The sequence below is a fragment of the Sinohyriopsis cumingii genome, chromosome 15 (genome assembly GCF_028554795.1).
Source record: "Sinohyriopsis cumingii isolate HCF-2022 chromosome 15, ASM2855479v2, whole genome shotgun sequence".
NCBI lineage: Eukaryota > Metazoa > Mollusca > Bivalvia > Unionida > Unionidae > Sinohyriopsis > Sinohyriopsis cumingii.
This window is the reverse complement of record NC_142975.1, coordinates 81843044-81861122: the sequence shown is the minus strand read 5'-3', so window position 1 is coordinate 81861122 and position 18079 is coordinate 81843044. Positions and strand designations below refer to the sequence as shown.

Sequence of the window (18079 nt, the reverse complement as noted above, 5' to 3'; positions counted from 1 at the left end):
AAAAAATATTTTAGCAAACCAATAACAAGATTTATGTGACTCAATGTACCTTTTATGCGATCCTCAGTAGACTGTCAAAGACTCTCTCTCTCTCTCTCTCTCTCTCTCTCTCTCTCTCTCTCTCTCTCTCTCTCTCTCTCTCTCTCTATATATATATATATATATATATATATATATAATTGTAGCAGAGATGATTATTAATTGGTTGAATATATATATATATATATATATATATATATATATATATATATATATATATATATATATATATATATACATCTTTAAAACAATATATCTTTGTTCTATAATTTGTTTTAGAGTTTTCTATATGACATCACTGTCTTCCTTTCAATCTGTTATAACTGTATTTACCCGTTCAGAACACTTTAATTAATGTCGATGTAAAATTATCAATAAAATTTATTTGTTGTTTTCGTCTAAAACTCCACTACCTGCTAATATTTCCAAACGCGTCAAAACTATATTTACTCAATCAAGCATATTTTGTGTTGTTGAAATGTGTGTTAACGGTTCTTGTCTGACCTCAGACCCCAATATGTTATTTCTATTTACTGTTTGTACATTCAACAGTATTCCACATTAACTGATAAACCTCCATCGCTTTTTCGTGCAAAATTTAGTTTAGCTAAATTCAATAAATCCTTAAAAATGTCTTCATAGTTCGAATAGCTTCCTTTTGCTTATTAAAATGCACATAAACTGTAAGAGAGGAAGTAATTAAAGCAATGCCTGCATAGCACACAAAATGAGCATATGTTCCATCTATTTACGCGTTACAGTGTTTCATAAAAACAAGCAAATACAACATTCTACAAACTTTCATAACGTTTACAGTGTACTCTTTCATAACTGTTAAAACAAATCAACTTCAGCAAATAAATCAATGGCAAACCAACTATCCAAACAAGGCTCATTTTTATTATGGTCTGGGCTTGGGGGAAATATGTTATACCTTTTGCAACACATCCCAGGAAATTAGTATATCTTCATTAAATGAGCATTTTAAGCATATTCGGTAAATATTATCAAGTGTTTTGCTCTACGAAATAGTGAATTGCATTTTTTCGGCTAGGAACAAATTTTGTGTCATGTGTGCCTATGAGTAATAGATCAAGAGTGCAAGAAGTTTATTATTTATTGCACTTTTTCTAGAAGGTAAAATTTAATTTGAAATTTATAATACTCGTACGTCAGATATCCACGCCTTCTTCTATATTTAAATTTTCGAGCGGTACATCATATTCTGCTTTGTGCGTTTTGCAGATGGTCGGATATATTAATGGCTGTATAAAACTGAACAGAAGACAAAAATCTCATAAAATAGTTATAGTGATATGCCCTAGTGATATGCCCTAACTGATCTATTTAAAGCTGAATACCAATCTTGAATTAATTTTAAAAAAACGATTTTAAGACGTTGCCTGAATCTTCTGGATAAAATACCTTTGAAACTGTTTCGTTATGTGCAAAGCAAAATTAGCCCGATCCATAAATAGTGTATTTTTATCTTTCGAAACCCATGTAATTTTTCCCACATAGTCCTCTCTTTTAGCATTACTCAAGAATCATCTTGGATATCGGTCATCAACCATTTTAATCAACCAAGCCCAATACATTTATAATAACAATTAAAATGTAGAAGTAAGCTTCCATTCTCTTTTTATGGTAAAAGGAGAACGTATGTCTCTGGAGGTGTAGACATTTAGTACTAAAGCATCAACCTTTTTGTCGGTTTTACCATCACTTTTCATACATTGCTAGCAATATTATGCTTACAAAATGGGGGTTCGTGCCTTCCTCACGAACACAATTAGGTTAAGAACTTGATTCACAAAACGTTCCAAGCAAATTTAAAGATATAGCTTTTATCGGTAATAACGAGCTTGTGTGCTACCGTACTCTGTTTTGTCGATTACTCTCGGGCTCACAGTAGTAGATGCAGCTTGAAAAGACGGGACAGCAACAGTCGAGTCATCTTTAAGATAAACTTCCACACCGAATTGGTTTTCGTTCAACCAGACCTCCAAAATAAATTTGTTTTCTCAATTATCTCCTTTCATACAGTTTTAAGAAATTATTACTCTTATACGTCGAAATATTCCCCAAGTGACACATTGTTCTACTCAATCTAATATTTAATAATACCTGTTAAAGTGATCTCACCAATTCAATGAGATATAACATACTTCTTCTCAGAACCAACCTTAGTTAACCCACCCAATATGGACAACTTAATTCCTTTAGGAACCCATATGACTACTCCAGCAAAGAGAACTTTCCAATAATCAAAGTTCAATAGACATATATATGTTGACATGAACTTGTCAACACATATTTATTCTTTAATATCAATGAAGATAGAATTTCTGCCCATCGATAAAAGTTAACTAGATAATATTTTCTTTACAGAAGACCACAATAATTTATAAGTATAAACATAAAATACTCATAATATAGTTGTATCATTCACCAACAGTTACAAGAAAAAGAGGAAATGATACCACTTGGCAAATATTACTGTCATCATATGAAGAGGACAAATCGAGAAATCAGTGTGCGTATCTGAAATTATTTCCCACATGCGTAGCTGAGTGATCACATTTGCAAACGAATTGATGAAGTGATCAGTATTATATTTTGCATAAATTGACGTTTACCTTACACATTAGTATCCACGCTGTACAGTAAAAACCCTTTATGGTATATTCTATCTTGAACGATATAGCAAACCATGGGTACAATATATCACTTCAACCTACAATTTAAACTCCGGCGATTACGTTACCATCTTGCAGTGAGATTACATTCTGACTCTCTTTTAATGTGGCAGCAAGACAGATCGTCTTGACACTTGCATTAGCATTCTTACTATTCAATTGATGACAGTAAGTCCATTGGCTTTTAACTCAAAAGAATTATGACGACTAGTTTGTACATAATAACGATGCTGCCGATCAAACCTCCAACATTGGCTGCCAAATTATTACATCAGTATTTCCCATCTAGTGTTATCCCGCTGCTAGACACGTTTTCACGAGCAGACCTTCATGCCTGCTTTTTCCTAAATGAAATCATGCTAACCTAAAGTCAAATTGGCTGCAGTAGTGGACAGATTGAAATTCTTGTAAGGGCTTCTTCTAAACCAGGGGTCTCAAACTCAAACAACCCTGAATTCCGCATCAGGACATTTTAGATGGACCAAGGGAGCGCCACCTTTTGTTGTCTGTCATGACATCTTGTGACGCCAATCATTTTGCGGGCCACAGGATAGCGTTTGGCGGGTGTCGTGTTTGAGACCCCTGTTCTAAACGATGGTAATTCCAACATGGGAATTTGACTGATAGACGTTTTGTTACATCTTGTTGTTCTTAAATGCAAAACGCCTCAATCTGATATACAGTATGACCGCCACAGTGGCCATTTTAACAAACTTGTTTTAATTATTAAAAATGAACGGAAGGTCATATGAACGAGTGGTTTTCATGCAAGAGTTCATTAAAAAATACTTGCTTCAGAATGAAAATGGAGTCAATCAATCCACTGAAAAATAGTCCTCTTGTAAAGGCAAACAACTACGTTTTCATCGTCTTTAAAAATGACAAAAGCATAAGGATTCGGATGGCCGAGATTAATATAGAGCTCTCCTTTACCGATCACTGCCATCTCACCTCTATCCGTGATTGTACGAAAGCTTGACAGTATATTCTCATGGGTCAAGAGCTCATACCAAGGATCTTCCTCCACTTTTTATAATGGCCGCCATATATAACATATCGTGTGCTGAAAAAATTGATTCAAACCCAAAACAATAACACAAAAAAGTCAAAGGGAAGAAACATTTTCAAATTACTGCTCCGTTCCATAACATAGTTGCTACCAGCCTACCGGATGTATACAAATTTAACATTTCAATGTGATACAATCCACATCGCATCTCATAGTCCTCTCCATATCAATCAAACTTAACTTAATTTTACCCATCGGTCAAACGTAATTGCTTATTAAGACTTCCGTAAGGTTTTTACAATCTTTGTGGATGCTTGTGTAGATATTTATTCGTAATTTTGCAGTTTTAGTACTTTGTTTTCCTACCTGGTAAGAAGCTGAAAGCTGAAGATTATAAAGTTTTAGAACTTATGTGGTTTGACGTTTTTAACTGCAACCTTTGATTGAATCACTCATTGCACACTGCTACAAAACATTTTATCTATACACCTAGATTACTTTGTCCCATTTGTTATGGCATTTGAGTCATATATTGGCAACTTAAAGTACCAAGCGAAAAAATGTAAAAGTCAACCAGTTTCGGGACCTATGATCGTCAGAGTTCTTTGCGACGAGATGAAACCATAACCTGCCTACATTCGTATTTTCTGTCGTGGATATAGAGTCTTCATCCATACAGGACATGGCGGTCAGTTTAGACGAGTTTGAGACTTTTCGTCCCTCCGACTGCTCTTTCTGCGAGATTACTTTATGAGATAAAGGGACACACCTACAATGTGGTTTTCATTACTATGTCAGATGGAACACGTCCTGGTTGAATGATCTGCTTTTCCTATAGGATTCACTTACTATAACATTTGTTTTGCACACAACACCCGATATTAAAACCCCATAATGGATATATAAATGCACGAAACGTAATCAAAGAAGTAATACATTCTAACCAGATTGTGACCAATGGATATCTAACACTTTCATTTTCTGCGTGTTTTACATCAGTGGGATTTTTTTTACAAAAACATGTTATCTTTTTGTGTTGGTTAGTCTGGATTATTTTCTTAAACAAAATTTGTAAACGAGTTCTCTGCTTTATATATACCTTGAATAACTTATTAAATTGTCATAACTTTGGGATCCCTTAGAACACTGTATGTACAATTTCAACTTTTCAATTTTATTAAACTTGGTTTTTAAATAACGAAACATATATTACAAAAATGAGATGCAGCTGACAGTTTTTCCTCAAAATGGACTGTTGGAAAAACGGAAGAGAACCTGAAAAGGGGCATTAAGCACTCTTTTTTGTTTACAGCGACAGCATCTGTTTGGTTGTAAACATGAATATAATGACAATGTTAGGTGTAAACCAAGCTACAATCAGGTTCGATACTTTAAAATGATGACTCAGTGACCAAGTATTGTTACTACTATATCCATGTTGCTTTTCGTTTATAAAAGCGGTGGTGGTGGTGATAGTGGCGAGGGGGTACAATCAGAATGGAGGGTAAGTGATTTATATTGTGATATAAATCCTGTACCCTGCAAATCCTAACCCGTTCGAACAACTGCGCGCGTGTATTTCACCCCTGCCCATACATGATTCTTCTAAATTGTGTTGCTAGAAGAGTAATATTCTGTTCCGACTCTACTGTGTGTGCCACTACAGCAGTAAGACTCATGTGTTGCTTAAGTGTATGCTACTAAGAGGAAAAAGGTAAGTTTGGCGTGAAATATGTGCTTGTGAAATGGTAAAATGTGGCTTGTTCCTTTCAAAACAAGATATCCCTGCAATGGTAAAGAAAAAATAGTTGTTTGTCTAAATCGTGTGCTCTTGCAAAGGCAAAACTGTCATTTTTTTCTAAATTGTTTGCTTCTTCTGCAATGGTAAAAATTAGTGTCGTCACAAAGCTGAACTCTACTGCTATGGTAAATGTCGGTTTCGTCTTTGAGATATGTTACACTGTAAGGGTAAAAGTGGGTTTCTCCACTAAAATGTTTGTCGCTGATATAGTGTCATATTAGTTTCTTAACCAAAGTGCATCCTTCTTCTACGGTAAAAGTCTGTTTCGTTGCAAAATATTTACTACTGCAATAGTAGAAACTAGTTTCGTCACTAAAGTGTGTGCTACTGCAAAAGTAAATGTCACATTTTTCATTAAATTTTGCTCTAGTGCATATCAGTGAGTGTTTTTTCATACTAAATTACATGCTACTGAACATGAACATATCATATTCCTTATTGACTAATATGGCCAAATTTGAAAATTTGAACTGAAATTGGTCATGATTATATCATTACCAGTGTACAACCGTATTGTCTCTTTGTATATAGAAGTAATTGTATGTGTTTAGAATCGCAGTAGGTCTCCTTACACAAGGAGAACGCGACATATTAGCCAATAGACTTCATGCAGATTTTCATGTCTTTCCAAGTAAATTAGCTGACTGAACTTGAACCAGCAATAAAAGATAAAACTCTTCTTCTTTGTTAAAGATAGAAACGTGATTGAAACATTTAGATATGTTCCACTTAGAAAGTATGCAGTCGAAAGTGTATTTGAACCTCCAAAACTGAACTAAAAGCAAACTATCTTTACCATATCAGTCTTTAAAATCCCAAATATGTTTTTAATTTATCAAGTTGTAATTTATCATGTTGTTCAATTCATTGTGAAACTCTAACGGAAAGGTCTAATGGCGCAATATAAACTTAAAAAGACTCGAATTTATGCTTGCTATTTTATCGCAACTGTTTTGATTTTTATCCCATCACTTTAACACTTTGCAGCATCAACTGTCAAGCCTAATGCATAATGCGCAATTGCAGAGAAATGAAAATTGGTTGTAATCAGTTTATGTTGTGTATTGTAGATAACATTGAGTGAGTATATATTCTAAATCGTACCAGCTTGCACATTTTAATTAGAACGGTGTCTTTATGAAGTGCACTATTATAAAGTGATAAACTAGATATATGTTGACCTATTGTAATCATCCATACACTTAATACAGCGTAATTATCTGAGTTATTTTCCAAACCGCAAACATAACTGTTTTTCTGTTTTAGTTGTTTGTATTGTCTATGTTTTGTATGTCTTTGAAATAGACTCATTAAAGAGTCGAAAGCGCTCAGGCTAGCTAGATACCAGTTTCGCACTGTAGGCTGTCAATGTATTGGATGGATCGTAATCAAACCCTGACACACGCGATCACTTGCTGGATCTAGTGCACTGGAAAGGATTGTTATTCGCCTAATGATATGTATGCGTTATATATGAAGCAATATATTTTCGGTCTATAATGCGTTTAAAAAAGTTTTTCTATAACATCAGTATCTTCCTTTCCAACGTGGTAAAACTGATTTTTATCTATATAATATTATTAGTGTTTTCTTCTAAAACTTCACTATTTGCTTATCGTTTCTAACGCATCAAAACTGTAATTTCTCAATCAAGCATATTTCTTTTGTCGAAATGTGTGTTAACGATTCCTGTTTAGCTGTGGCCTCAGACCCCTATGTTTTTTCTTATATTTCTTGTTTAAACATCCAATAGTGTTCCACTGGTAAAACTCTATCGCTTTCTGCTTCAAACTTAGCCTAACTAAATTAAAAAAATATTGAAAGTTTTCTTCGCATTTCGAACATCATCTTTTTGTTTATTAGAAAATGAACATCATCTCATACAGAGAAAGTAATTAAAATAACACCTGTGTAGCACATAAAATGAGCATATCTTCCATCAATTTACGCTAAACTGTGTTTCATTAAAAAAAAGAACACGTAAATACTACATTCTACAAAATTTCATCAAGTTTAAAGAGCACGTTTAATAGATGTTAAAACAAGCATTGGCAAACAGTCTATCCAAACAAGGCACTATTTTTGTTAGGGTTGGGAGTTGGGGGTAATATTTTAGACCTTTTGAAGCAAATCCCAGGAAACTAGTATATCTTCATTAAACGTGCATTTTAAGCATATTCAGTAAATATTATCAAGTTTCATGCATTACGAAAGGTATTGCTATCTGAAATTGTGTATTGTGTTTATTCGGCAAAGAGCAAATTTTGTGCATGGTGTGCCTATGAGTGAGATATCAAGTGTACAAGAAGTTTATCATTTATTGCAATTTTCCAGTCGCTAAAATTTAATTTGAAATTTTGCTTAAACGTAAATACATTATCATTTCCTTTTTCTAAATTATTGAGCGCAAGAACAACATTTTATGCTTAGTGCGTTTTGCAGATGATCAGATAAATGAATGGTTATTTACAACCGATCATAAAAAATCTCATTTCGTTATTAATTATTTATTGCAAACATGAGCTGTTCAGAGTCTTTTACAATCAGGGAAACTTCCCTTTTTCATTAGATGTCTTCTTCTAATGAAAGCGTTCTTATACTAGAGTAGAGTGTGGTTTTGTTAACGTTCGTGTCCATTGTGTTAATTTGTTATCAGACTTAATATCGGGACCCGTGACAGTTGTAGCTGTGTGATCTTTACCCATGCAGGGAATTCGTTTATTACAACGCATTAGCATAGTTGGACACAAGTTTGTGGTTAAGAAACATGTAACTCACAAGACATGATTTGATATAACCAAATTCCAGTACATTGAAAAATCCCTGATTTATACCCTTGTTATGCTGTTACTACAACTATGCGAAACAAAGCTCACTAAAATGATGTTGATCAGGAGATTACTCCCTTAGCCGACATACGTATTGGTCAGACATTTGATGAAGCTATTTGTGCTCCTGGTATTGATCAATCAAGAGGTTTTTATCACGGTGATCCTCTTATACATATTAATTTTCTTTATTCTTATCAGGGCGACAAATTATAATTACTCATTGTCGAACAAAACAAAAGATACTGATAGCTCCTTTTGTTTCCGAGTGCTACTTGAAAAACTGAAACCACACAAGTCTCATGCTTTTGTTTGTTAGTTGTTGTTTGTATTAAAATAGGATCCTTATGACAGTTGTATATAAAGGACATTGTTAGTTTAGCCCATGAAACGCATTTGGCCGGTCATTTAGCTGTTAGCTTGACTTGTTACAAAATCTTTAATCATTTTAGCGTCCAAAAATTACAAGTAATATTTGGAATATTGTAGATCTTGTCAGACTTGTAGAATTGTAGGAAAAACCAATATGTAACCTATTCCTACATTTGACGAACTATTTAGAAGACTAATGGTAGACTGCGTCGGCCTCTTGTCAAAGACCAAGTTAAAAATGAAATTAAAGTATGACAAAAATACAAAAGAAATGAGTATTCAGCCAGGTATTATAATTCTGGTTGTTTTGCCCATACCTCAAAATCCTCTTCAGGCTGAGTGATATAGTTCTTATAAAGTTTTAAGGAAAGTAAGTGACTCAAATTAAATTATAAATACTCATGGGATGTTCATATTTTAAAGGAGTATATTGATATAGATATCCGTTTTAATTATTCAGTCTATAGCATTGCAAATTTCATACACCCTGATGCTTGAAGTGATGGAATGCAATTGAACTGTCATGACGTTGGTGTAAAAAATCTTTGAAATTCAGAAATATTGAAAACTCTGGACCAGAAACATTCCCATCAAAAACCACAAAAGACGTGTACTAAAACAGGTCTTATTTAAATAAATGCACATCTTTCCAGATGTTGCTACACGAATAAATAAAATCTTCAAGGAGCTTAAATTGTAGATTCCACACCTTCGTACAGGATGCATTATCACAAACAGGAATGTTTGGGAAAGAAAGGATTAGCTGATGAATGATTGTATGGAACCAAGTAAACGTGATTGGAGTTGACTACGTATTCTTGTGCTGAAACCATATACTTTCTACATATGCACCGATTATAGCAAAATGAACACCGTGAACAAAACATATTCATTCCATTGCCAATAAGCGTTGACTGTATTGACAAAATTGGAACTATAGAATATGTCGTCAAGTTTGATGTTTTCAAAGAATTTAGACAAACGTTACGGACGGAAAGGACATATGAAATTCCCCATTCCTAACTCCAGATGGAATTTATCATTAGAAATTGGTGCCGTTAGGGATGAAAGGTTAGCCTTGTCTCTTTAGCGTTCAATGAAATTGAATACCTCCAGTCAAAATAACTGTGTTGTTTACTTCCATGATGTCTTCGTCTATAACTACACCTCGAAAGATCACCTGGAGACAATTCAGCACTTTTTTGATCAATTAATCCAAACGTGTGTCTTTGCCGTGCTTGTGTTGCATGTCTAGGACACATGGTTGAACATGATCAGGAGAACACAACATAAGTTTTGTGTTTGAATATGTATGAATTCCCTCTGCCTATCTGTAAAACGTAAGTAATTTGAATTTGGGGTATGTCTAGATATTACGAGAAATTTGGTTCGAGTTTTACATAATTGCTTAATCTCTGACCAATTGGTCAAGCATTACAACCAAGTTTTAATGTTCTGAACAATGTCAAGCGGCATTTGATAAGGTACAAACCATACTTAAGAGTACGGCTGTTCTTTTTAGCTCCATAATTCAGTCAGTAATTTAAAATGGCTAATGAAGTTGTGTTGGTGTTGGTGGACGACAATGGTGTATATTATCATGTGAGCTATTTTGTCTCAAAAAACGAATAAATAAGAACCATGGAAATTATTCAACAATCGTAAAGACCTCTTTGTCCTGGTATTATCGTTCAACACACCTTAAGTGTATAAATTAGTTTAGCTCCTTCTCCGATCATTGTATTCAGTTATCACAATACCCTGACTTTTTCTCGTTTGATGAAAAACAAAAGTCAGAGATGTTTTAGGTTTCGTTTATTCTGAAGGAATTCAGTATTTACGTTAGTCATATCAAAGAAAATATTATTTAATTTGTGATGAATTTTCAAGTGTATAGAAGTATTATATTGATTCATTCATTTTTGTGTCATTCGTAAGAATCCATCTTATGTAATGCTTAAGCAAGTTATGTTTGACTAATATTTAAATGAAAGCTTTATCATATTAATCTTTCTTTTCTTTATCAGAGTAGGTGTTATGTATATTTAGTTATTTGTTTTTATGCCTTTTGTTAATGATTCTAGGTTGCATAAAATTGTATTTCGTAACTGACCTGATTCAAAATCAATTTCGACGTGTTCCTGATTAGGGACAATGATTTTGATAACAAGATAACACGTATAATATTTATATTTGAGCATGAAATATACGGATCAATACAGGTAAATATTCTTATCTCAATCTGAGTCTATAATATTGGTATTTCCCAGTGGCAAATCTTGTTTACCTGATGTTTGTCATGTTCTTTATTATAATTATTGTACTAAATCTTATCTTGTTGACGAATTAAAATGTTCTAGAAATGAACTTTTTATCCTCATCCCGTTTCTATTATTGAGCCTTACCTCTTTACAATAAGGTTCTTTACTTGATACATTATTCAATATTGTCGTAATATCTTGAACAAAATCCCTCTAATTGCTGTGTACAGATTTTCATTTGGGAAGGAATTATTTATTCAAATTAGTCCCAGGTGCTTGTGAATAATATTATTGGCTGGAACATTAATATGAGATTCATACAGAAATCAGACAAGAACACTTTTGACTATAATATTGTGATACATACAAAAACTGTTAGTACTTCATCACATTTCTGGCCATTGGCACATTACCTCGTTTAAGACTTCAGGCACATCAACACATTCATTTTTGGAATTTAATTGGTAAACCACCGGAATTAATTTAGAACTTCATACATTCGGACTTGTGATAAAACGTTTTGGATTTATTTCATAATACTGTAAGTTCTTTTTAAATTTTCAGTTTGCATTATAGAGAAATAAATCAAAGATTTTGCTTGTGTGTCTGATTTTTTCGGGACGTGTTTTTGCGCAAGTGGTTTCACTTAACATTTCGTGCAGGTAGTCAGACATGATTAATCGATTTATGAATTAATGAATATTTATTGCGGTTACAAAGATTTTGCTTGTGTGTCTGAATTTTTTCGGGGGATGTGTTTTTGCGCATGTGGTTTAACTTAACATTTGGTGTATGGATGTCAGATATGATTAATCGATTTATGAATAAATGAATATTTATAATGTAATTTACATGTAAATTAATTCGTACGTCTTAGTATATAATGGAGTAGATAACGAAGTCCAGTGGTACATTCATTCATACCACTCCAAAGTACGAAGAAGGAGGTAAGTTGCAGTTTTCCAGTAGAGTTTACAAGCAATTGGGTTCAATTTGTCATATTGCCTAAGATAATGTTAATCACAAGTCCCGCTATACCAAAGTTGATGCAAATCCACAAAGAGTCGAGTCGTACCTTGTTTACTTTTCACTCTGTTGCTTTAAATCTTTATACAAGGATTTTGGGCATTATACATGATGGAAATTTCATTCTGACTTTCACTTATTTATGAATAGCATCGACTAAGTGTTGACTTGAAAAAGATCACGCTAACGCCAAAATGATCGATTTTTTTCAGTATTGTGATGTAAATACTTTTATTTTCACAACTGCTTTAATTTACTGATGATGTTGGAGATCATAAGGGGCTGTCATTTTTTCAGTTTCCTGAAATTCTTTTGTTTGTACATTGTTTTATAACAAAAATGGATTTTATACTTTATCTTTATTCGTTTAGCTCTCACGAAAATTTTGTGTTTCTTGAATTTTAGAAAGTTATCCAATTTATTTAATTTTCCTGAATATCTTAAAGGTTTCTGATTTATTTAGTTTGAACTATTCATTATTCCAATATTGAAGGAACGAACAAACACACGAATACCTATAACATTAAGAAAGGAGAAGAAAACTTTAAAACAAATTGAACGTTTCAAATTTCGAACAATATCGATTTATTAAAAATAATGTTTTTCCTGAACTTTTCTCTGATGAAGAGAAGTAGGTTTGTTGCCTATTGCATGGACTTTAAGAGGCCAGAGAACTCACAGAGGATGACTCGCAAATATATTGACTGCTTTTTCATGACATACCCATTATTTATCTGATTGTAATTTTCACCCTTCATAGTCAAAGTGGGAATACCTCAGACTGCCAATGCCTGACAAAATCATAATACTGAACCTCAGGCGGGCTCGAGCCAATCTGTATCTCTGTGATTATAACATAAAACCAGTTTCACCATGTGAAAGAAACAATGCCGATTTAGTGGAAATACAGAGCATCATTTATTTTTCGTTCTCCTTTGAATAGACTATACAATTGGGTTTTATTTATATCTGCTATTTGCACATTGTCAAAATCATGCACTAATGGGCACTCTAAAATGGGCACTCTAAAATCAGATTATAAAGTTTTCAAGCGGAGCACCTGTCGGTTGTCAGGCATAGTGTATTCCAACACACTCAATATGTGAAGAATGTGAAGATGATCATCACGATGTTTGACTCTTGTTTGAGGTTAAAAATATTTATCTAATGCATAAGAATCACCTTCTTATATGATTTCGTGACGACTTTCATAGCAACACAATAAACCAAATAGATTGGACATCTTTCCTATAATTGTGTAATTGCAAACATAATGAATCAAGATTCCTTTCTCTAATTGCTTGAAAATGTAAATGCATTTATCACGGTCAGTTGTGATTCGGATGAGATGAACAGGCTTATATTATTATCTAGTTGTTTATTTGTTTTTGACATTCACACATACCTGACTGAAATGAAGAACCAATACCTAATTAAAACATTTCTGTCTTTAGAATGTATGGGTTACAATTGCCACTTATATAAGACCACATAAATCGTCTTATTGTGTACGATTTATCCTTAAACAATGTTAGTTCTTGTTACTTTTGATTGGTTTCAGGCTGCTCACTGAGGTTCTATTTGATCTTGTCAGAGCCCAAGATGAAGGCAATCATCATCTTATGCTGCATCGCCTTGGCCAAGGGCATATGGAGCTACAGTTTGAGCTCTGGTGGTTCACATTTCGGTTTTGGTCCCGGGTTTGGTCCTGGGGCTAGGTTCGGAGGATTAGATCACGGTGGTACCACTGTGGTTGCAGGACCTACATCGATTGGTTTCGGTCGCGGACATGCCATCAGTACTCCAAGGGGTACAATATCCACTGCTGTAGGTAAAGGCATCGGAACAGCCCCTCACAATGCTGGTCAGGTAGTCAAGGTTGGTCCCATCACCTCGGTTACAAGCCCTCACGGTTCTAACCACCCAACGACTGCCTTTTTTAATGGACATGGTCCCTTTATTCTAGACCGAAAAAGATACAGACTTGGCCAATCTTCCGGTAATCCTGCGTTTGACAGTAGCTTGGGAGTAGGTGGTATTTATGGAGGATATAGTTTAGGAGAATATGGACCAAGGGGTGGAGATGGCGCTGGCTTTGGAGGACATGGCCCTTGGGGTGGGCATCGAATTAGAGCTAGTCCAGATGTAGTAGGCTCAGGGACATCTGCAGCTATCACCGCTAGAGGAAATGCAGAAGCAAATGCCTTCGGCTCTCGTGTCAGCGGACAGCACATGGGAGTTTGGAGTTTTGGAACAGGGAGACCGATGTGGACACCACATGGCCTAATTGGAGTAGCGGATGATTATCTTGCTGGTTCTATTATAGGTTAATATCCTTCTAGTTATTAAAATCGGAAACCAATCAAAGTATTCTGCTAAACATTTATTAATTATAAACATGTTTATACTTTAAACATTTATTTACTGCACCATTTATTTCCGTAACTAATATGTAGTGTATTCCATTTCAATCATAAAAGTGACAGGCAAGTGGTTCTGCAAGTGTTCTTTGTTCTTTAGTTGTTTAGTAATTTTTAGAATAAGCGAAGAAATGACTTCTAGTGATTGGCAGTAAACACACAAGCATATAAACAGAAACACTCACACACACACACACACGCACATATATGCATGTGTGTGTGTCAATGATAAGTGATGGATGACACAGTTCACATAAACACAGAACCCACATTTATGTGTATATTTGCTTTCAATTTTGATCAAGAAATACTAAAATAACTTCATGGAATATATGATGACAAATCACAAAACCAACCCTTTGATTTAGTACCTGGACAATGACTTCCATTTAAAATGTAAAGGTGTTAACCCCTGAATGAAGTCAAACATGCAGTATATGTTAAACCTTATGTATATTGTTATTGTTTGCTATACATTCCGTTTGGTTATTCTGCATAATGGGAAATTAAAAAGGATAATACAAATTATTTTAGGCAATGAAACCATTCATGATGTTTTCATTCGAAGTTATTTTCTGTTATTTTTCTTTCCTTATTCAGAGACAATTAAACACCCTCCTCCCACCACCAAAAAAATAAACAAAAAAGAAATGGACCCATTTTTTACTAATCACGGACAATCAATTAAAAATATGGTCTTTACCTTTCTTGATTCGCAATACTTATACTACAATTCACATAAGTCATGTATACTCATTTTTGCATTATAAATTAAATAATAACTGTTCTTTTAAAATTTAACACTAATTTTCTTTAAAAAAAACTCTTTTCAATCTTAATTATTGAATTTTCTGCACCTTAACTGTCAGCGAGAAACTTCCAGACGAACATTATATATCGCTATATGAACCTTTACAATGGTGACGATGCACTTGGGTCAGAATAATAGCGCGTGAAGTGGAATCGTCGCAATCGAGGTCAGCATGAAAGAGTTCATCACTATGCGTAGATGTCACTGTGACCCAGATTGTACCTGATAAGACCTTTAGGTTCATTTTGTCCAAAAATGTATACGTACTTTAACATTGATTTTGCTGTATGCACCTCTCGGGGCATCTACATTATAACTTTCCAGAGGAATATGGATGTTATGCAAAGTGAACACTTGTCACTTAAAGGTATGTAGAATCAAATTGTAAAAAATGACACCCATTACTGAAATGATGTGTTTTGAATGATTACATGACCCGTGTGACTTGTACTATAGACAAGGCATACAAATATTGGAGTTGCCATTCATGTTCTCTCGATTAGGTTGCACCTATGTTTACAACCCCTATGTTTGTTGCGCATTGAATACGATAAGGTTGTAGACTCAGGGCTCAATACACAAAGCGAGCGTTACCAAATCAAGCTTTGTTCAAATACAACAGTGGCTGGTGATCAGTCTCGAGAATAAAATCTCTCCCAAAACATATACATGTAGTTTCCCAATCCGCAACACTACAGCAATATACTCCTTCTCGATTAAGCGTATATTTGCTTCCAGAACAGTAATATCCCGCTCACATACACAACAGGCATCTTTATGATATCTTGCTATCTCCCGTCCCAATATCATAACACCAGTTCTAAGAATAAAAGTTTGGCTAACATCAGGTAGCCTTAATATTGGTGCACTGATCCGCTTTTGAAGCACTTTCTTGTGTTGATCTCCACAACACTTTATACGGTTGCTCCTTCTTTGTCAGATCATACAATGGACTGCAATGGCAGCAAAAGTTCCCATAGACCAAACAAGCTAAGAAACAAATGATCCTGAGTCTTGCTGATTGGTGTAAAGAGTTTCTGGTTTCTTATGCGTGTTTGGAGTTAGGTTTTAACTGCCCTGATCCAATGATGATATAACCCACACATTCTAAACATGTGCAGCCAATTCTGAGAATCTAAGGAAATGTTCAGCTTAAACGGACACCTGTTCGCTCCTAGTATCCACTAAAGCAAAAACGTCTACGTAGCTGTCAACGCTTACTGAACCTTTCAGTATCTTGCTCATTCAGCGACAACATGCGGCAGTGGCACGTACCAATCCGAATGGCATTGCCTTAATTTGGTATAACCTCTTTCTGGATTCCTAATGCCGTCAGTGTACGGTAATGCTCAACAATGGGACTTGCCAATATCCCTTGGACAAATCGAATTTCGAAATGTTCCGCTGAACCAACAATTGTTTATAAAGTCCCTCACATCTGACATTGGTTCGACATCGAACACTGGCTTTATTTCATTGACATAAATCAATACAAAGGTTGTTAATACTGTCCTTTTTCTTTCAATGGGACCACGGGAGACAAATATTGCGAGTTAGAGGGTTTGATTACACAGATATGTAGCATGTTTTGAATTCCTCATCAACCGCCTCTGGTGAATTAAAGGGTTCTGGGTAACATTTAATCCCAATGCGCTCAGATGTATTCAAGTTGTGGTATCTGGTTGTAAATGGTCTTCCTAGTTCTTTTTTCCCTTTGTTTTCAATGGATTTGTTCCTGTTTTCTTTTCTCTTGTATATATGATGCAAAATAACAACTCCTAACTCACATTTACATGGTGACCTTTTTTTACCTCGACAGTAAAGGGATTCATTAATACAATTTATATATCGGGATCGCCAACCGCAACAATCCCAAAGGCTACCCCTTTTGTATGGCATATATATGTCTGCATATTAGAATGCAATATGCTCAGTATACCATACATGTAATTGTCATAGTCCATGAAACCATTAACCTACTTAACTTCTTGGGAAGTTTCCTTTGAGCAAACATTTTGCAATCAATCAATCAATACCTACCTACCTACCTACCTACCTACCTACCTACCTACCTACATACATACATAGATACATACATACATACATACATACATACATACATACATACATACATGCATACATACATGCATGCATACATACATGCATACATACATACATGCATACATACATACATACATACATACATACATACATACATACATACATCGTACATACATACACACACATACATACATACGTACATACATGCATACATACATACATACATACATACATACATACATACATACATACATACATGCATGCATGCATACATACATACATACATACATACATACATACATACATACATGCATATATACATACATACATGCATACATGCATACATGCATACATACATTAATATATACATACATACATACATACATACATACATATTTACATACATACATGCATGCATGCATGCATGCATGCATACATACATGCATACATACATACATACATACAGACATACATACATACATACATACATACATACATACATACATACATACATACATACATACATACATACATACATACATGCATACATACATACATACATACATACATACATACATACATACATACATACATACATACATACATACATACATACATGCATACATACATACATACATAAATACATATGTAGCTAAAGTACCAACATGTGCTTGCATATGCTAAACTGTTTCCTGAGGCGATTCAAGTCTCGGTTACTTCCTTTTTGAACCTTTGAGAGAAACATACCTTCT

At 34.3% G+C, this 18079-nt stretch overlaps 1 protein-coding gene across 1 annotated transcript; it reads left to right on the top strand.

The window, feature by feature from the left end:
- The first annotated feature begins 11934 nt into the window (after nucleotides 1-11934).
- Nucleotides 11935-14532, top strand: LOC149782184 (uncharacterized). Its single transcript, XM_089934846.1, has 2 exons — nucleotides 11935-11956; nucleotides 13597-14532. Exon 2 carries the CDS (start codon nucleotides 13638-13640, stop codon nucleotides 14364-14366), a length of 729 nt encoding a protein of 242 aa, XP_089790972.1. The 5' UTR covers nucleotides 11935-11956; nucleotides 13597-13637; the 3' UTR covers nucleotides 14367-14532.
- Nucleotides 14533-18079: the final 3547 nt, after the last annotated feature.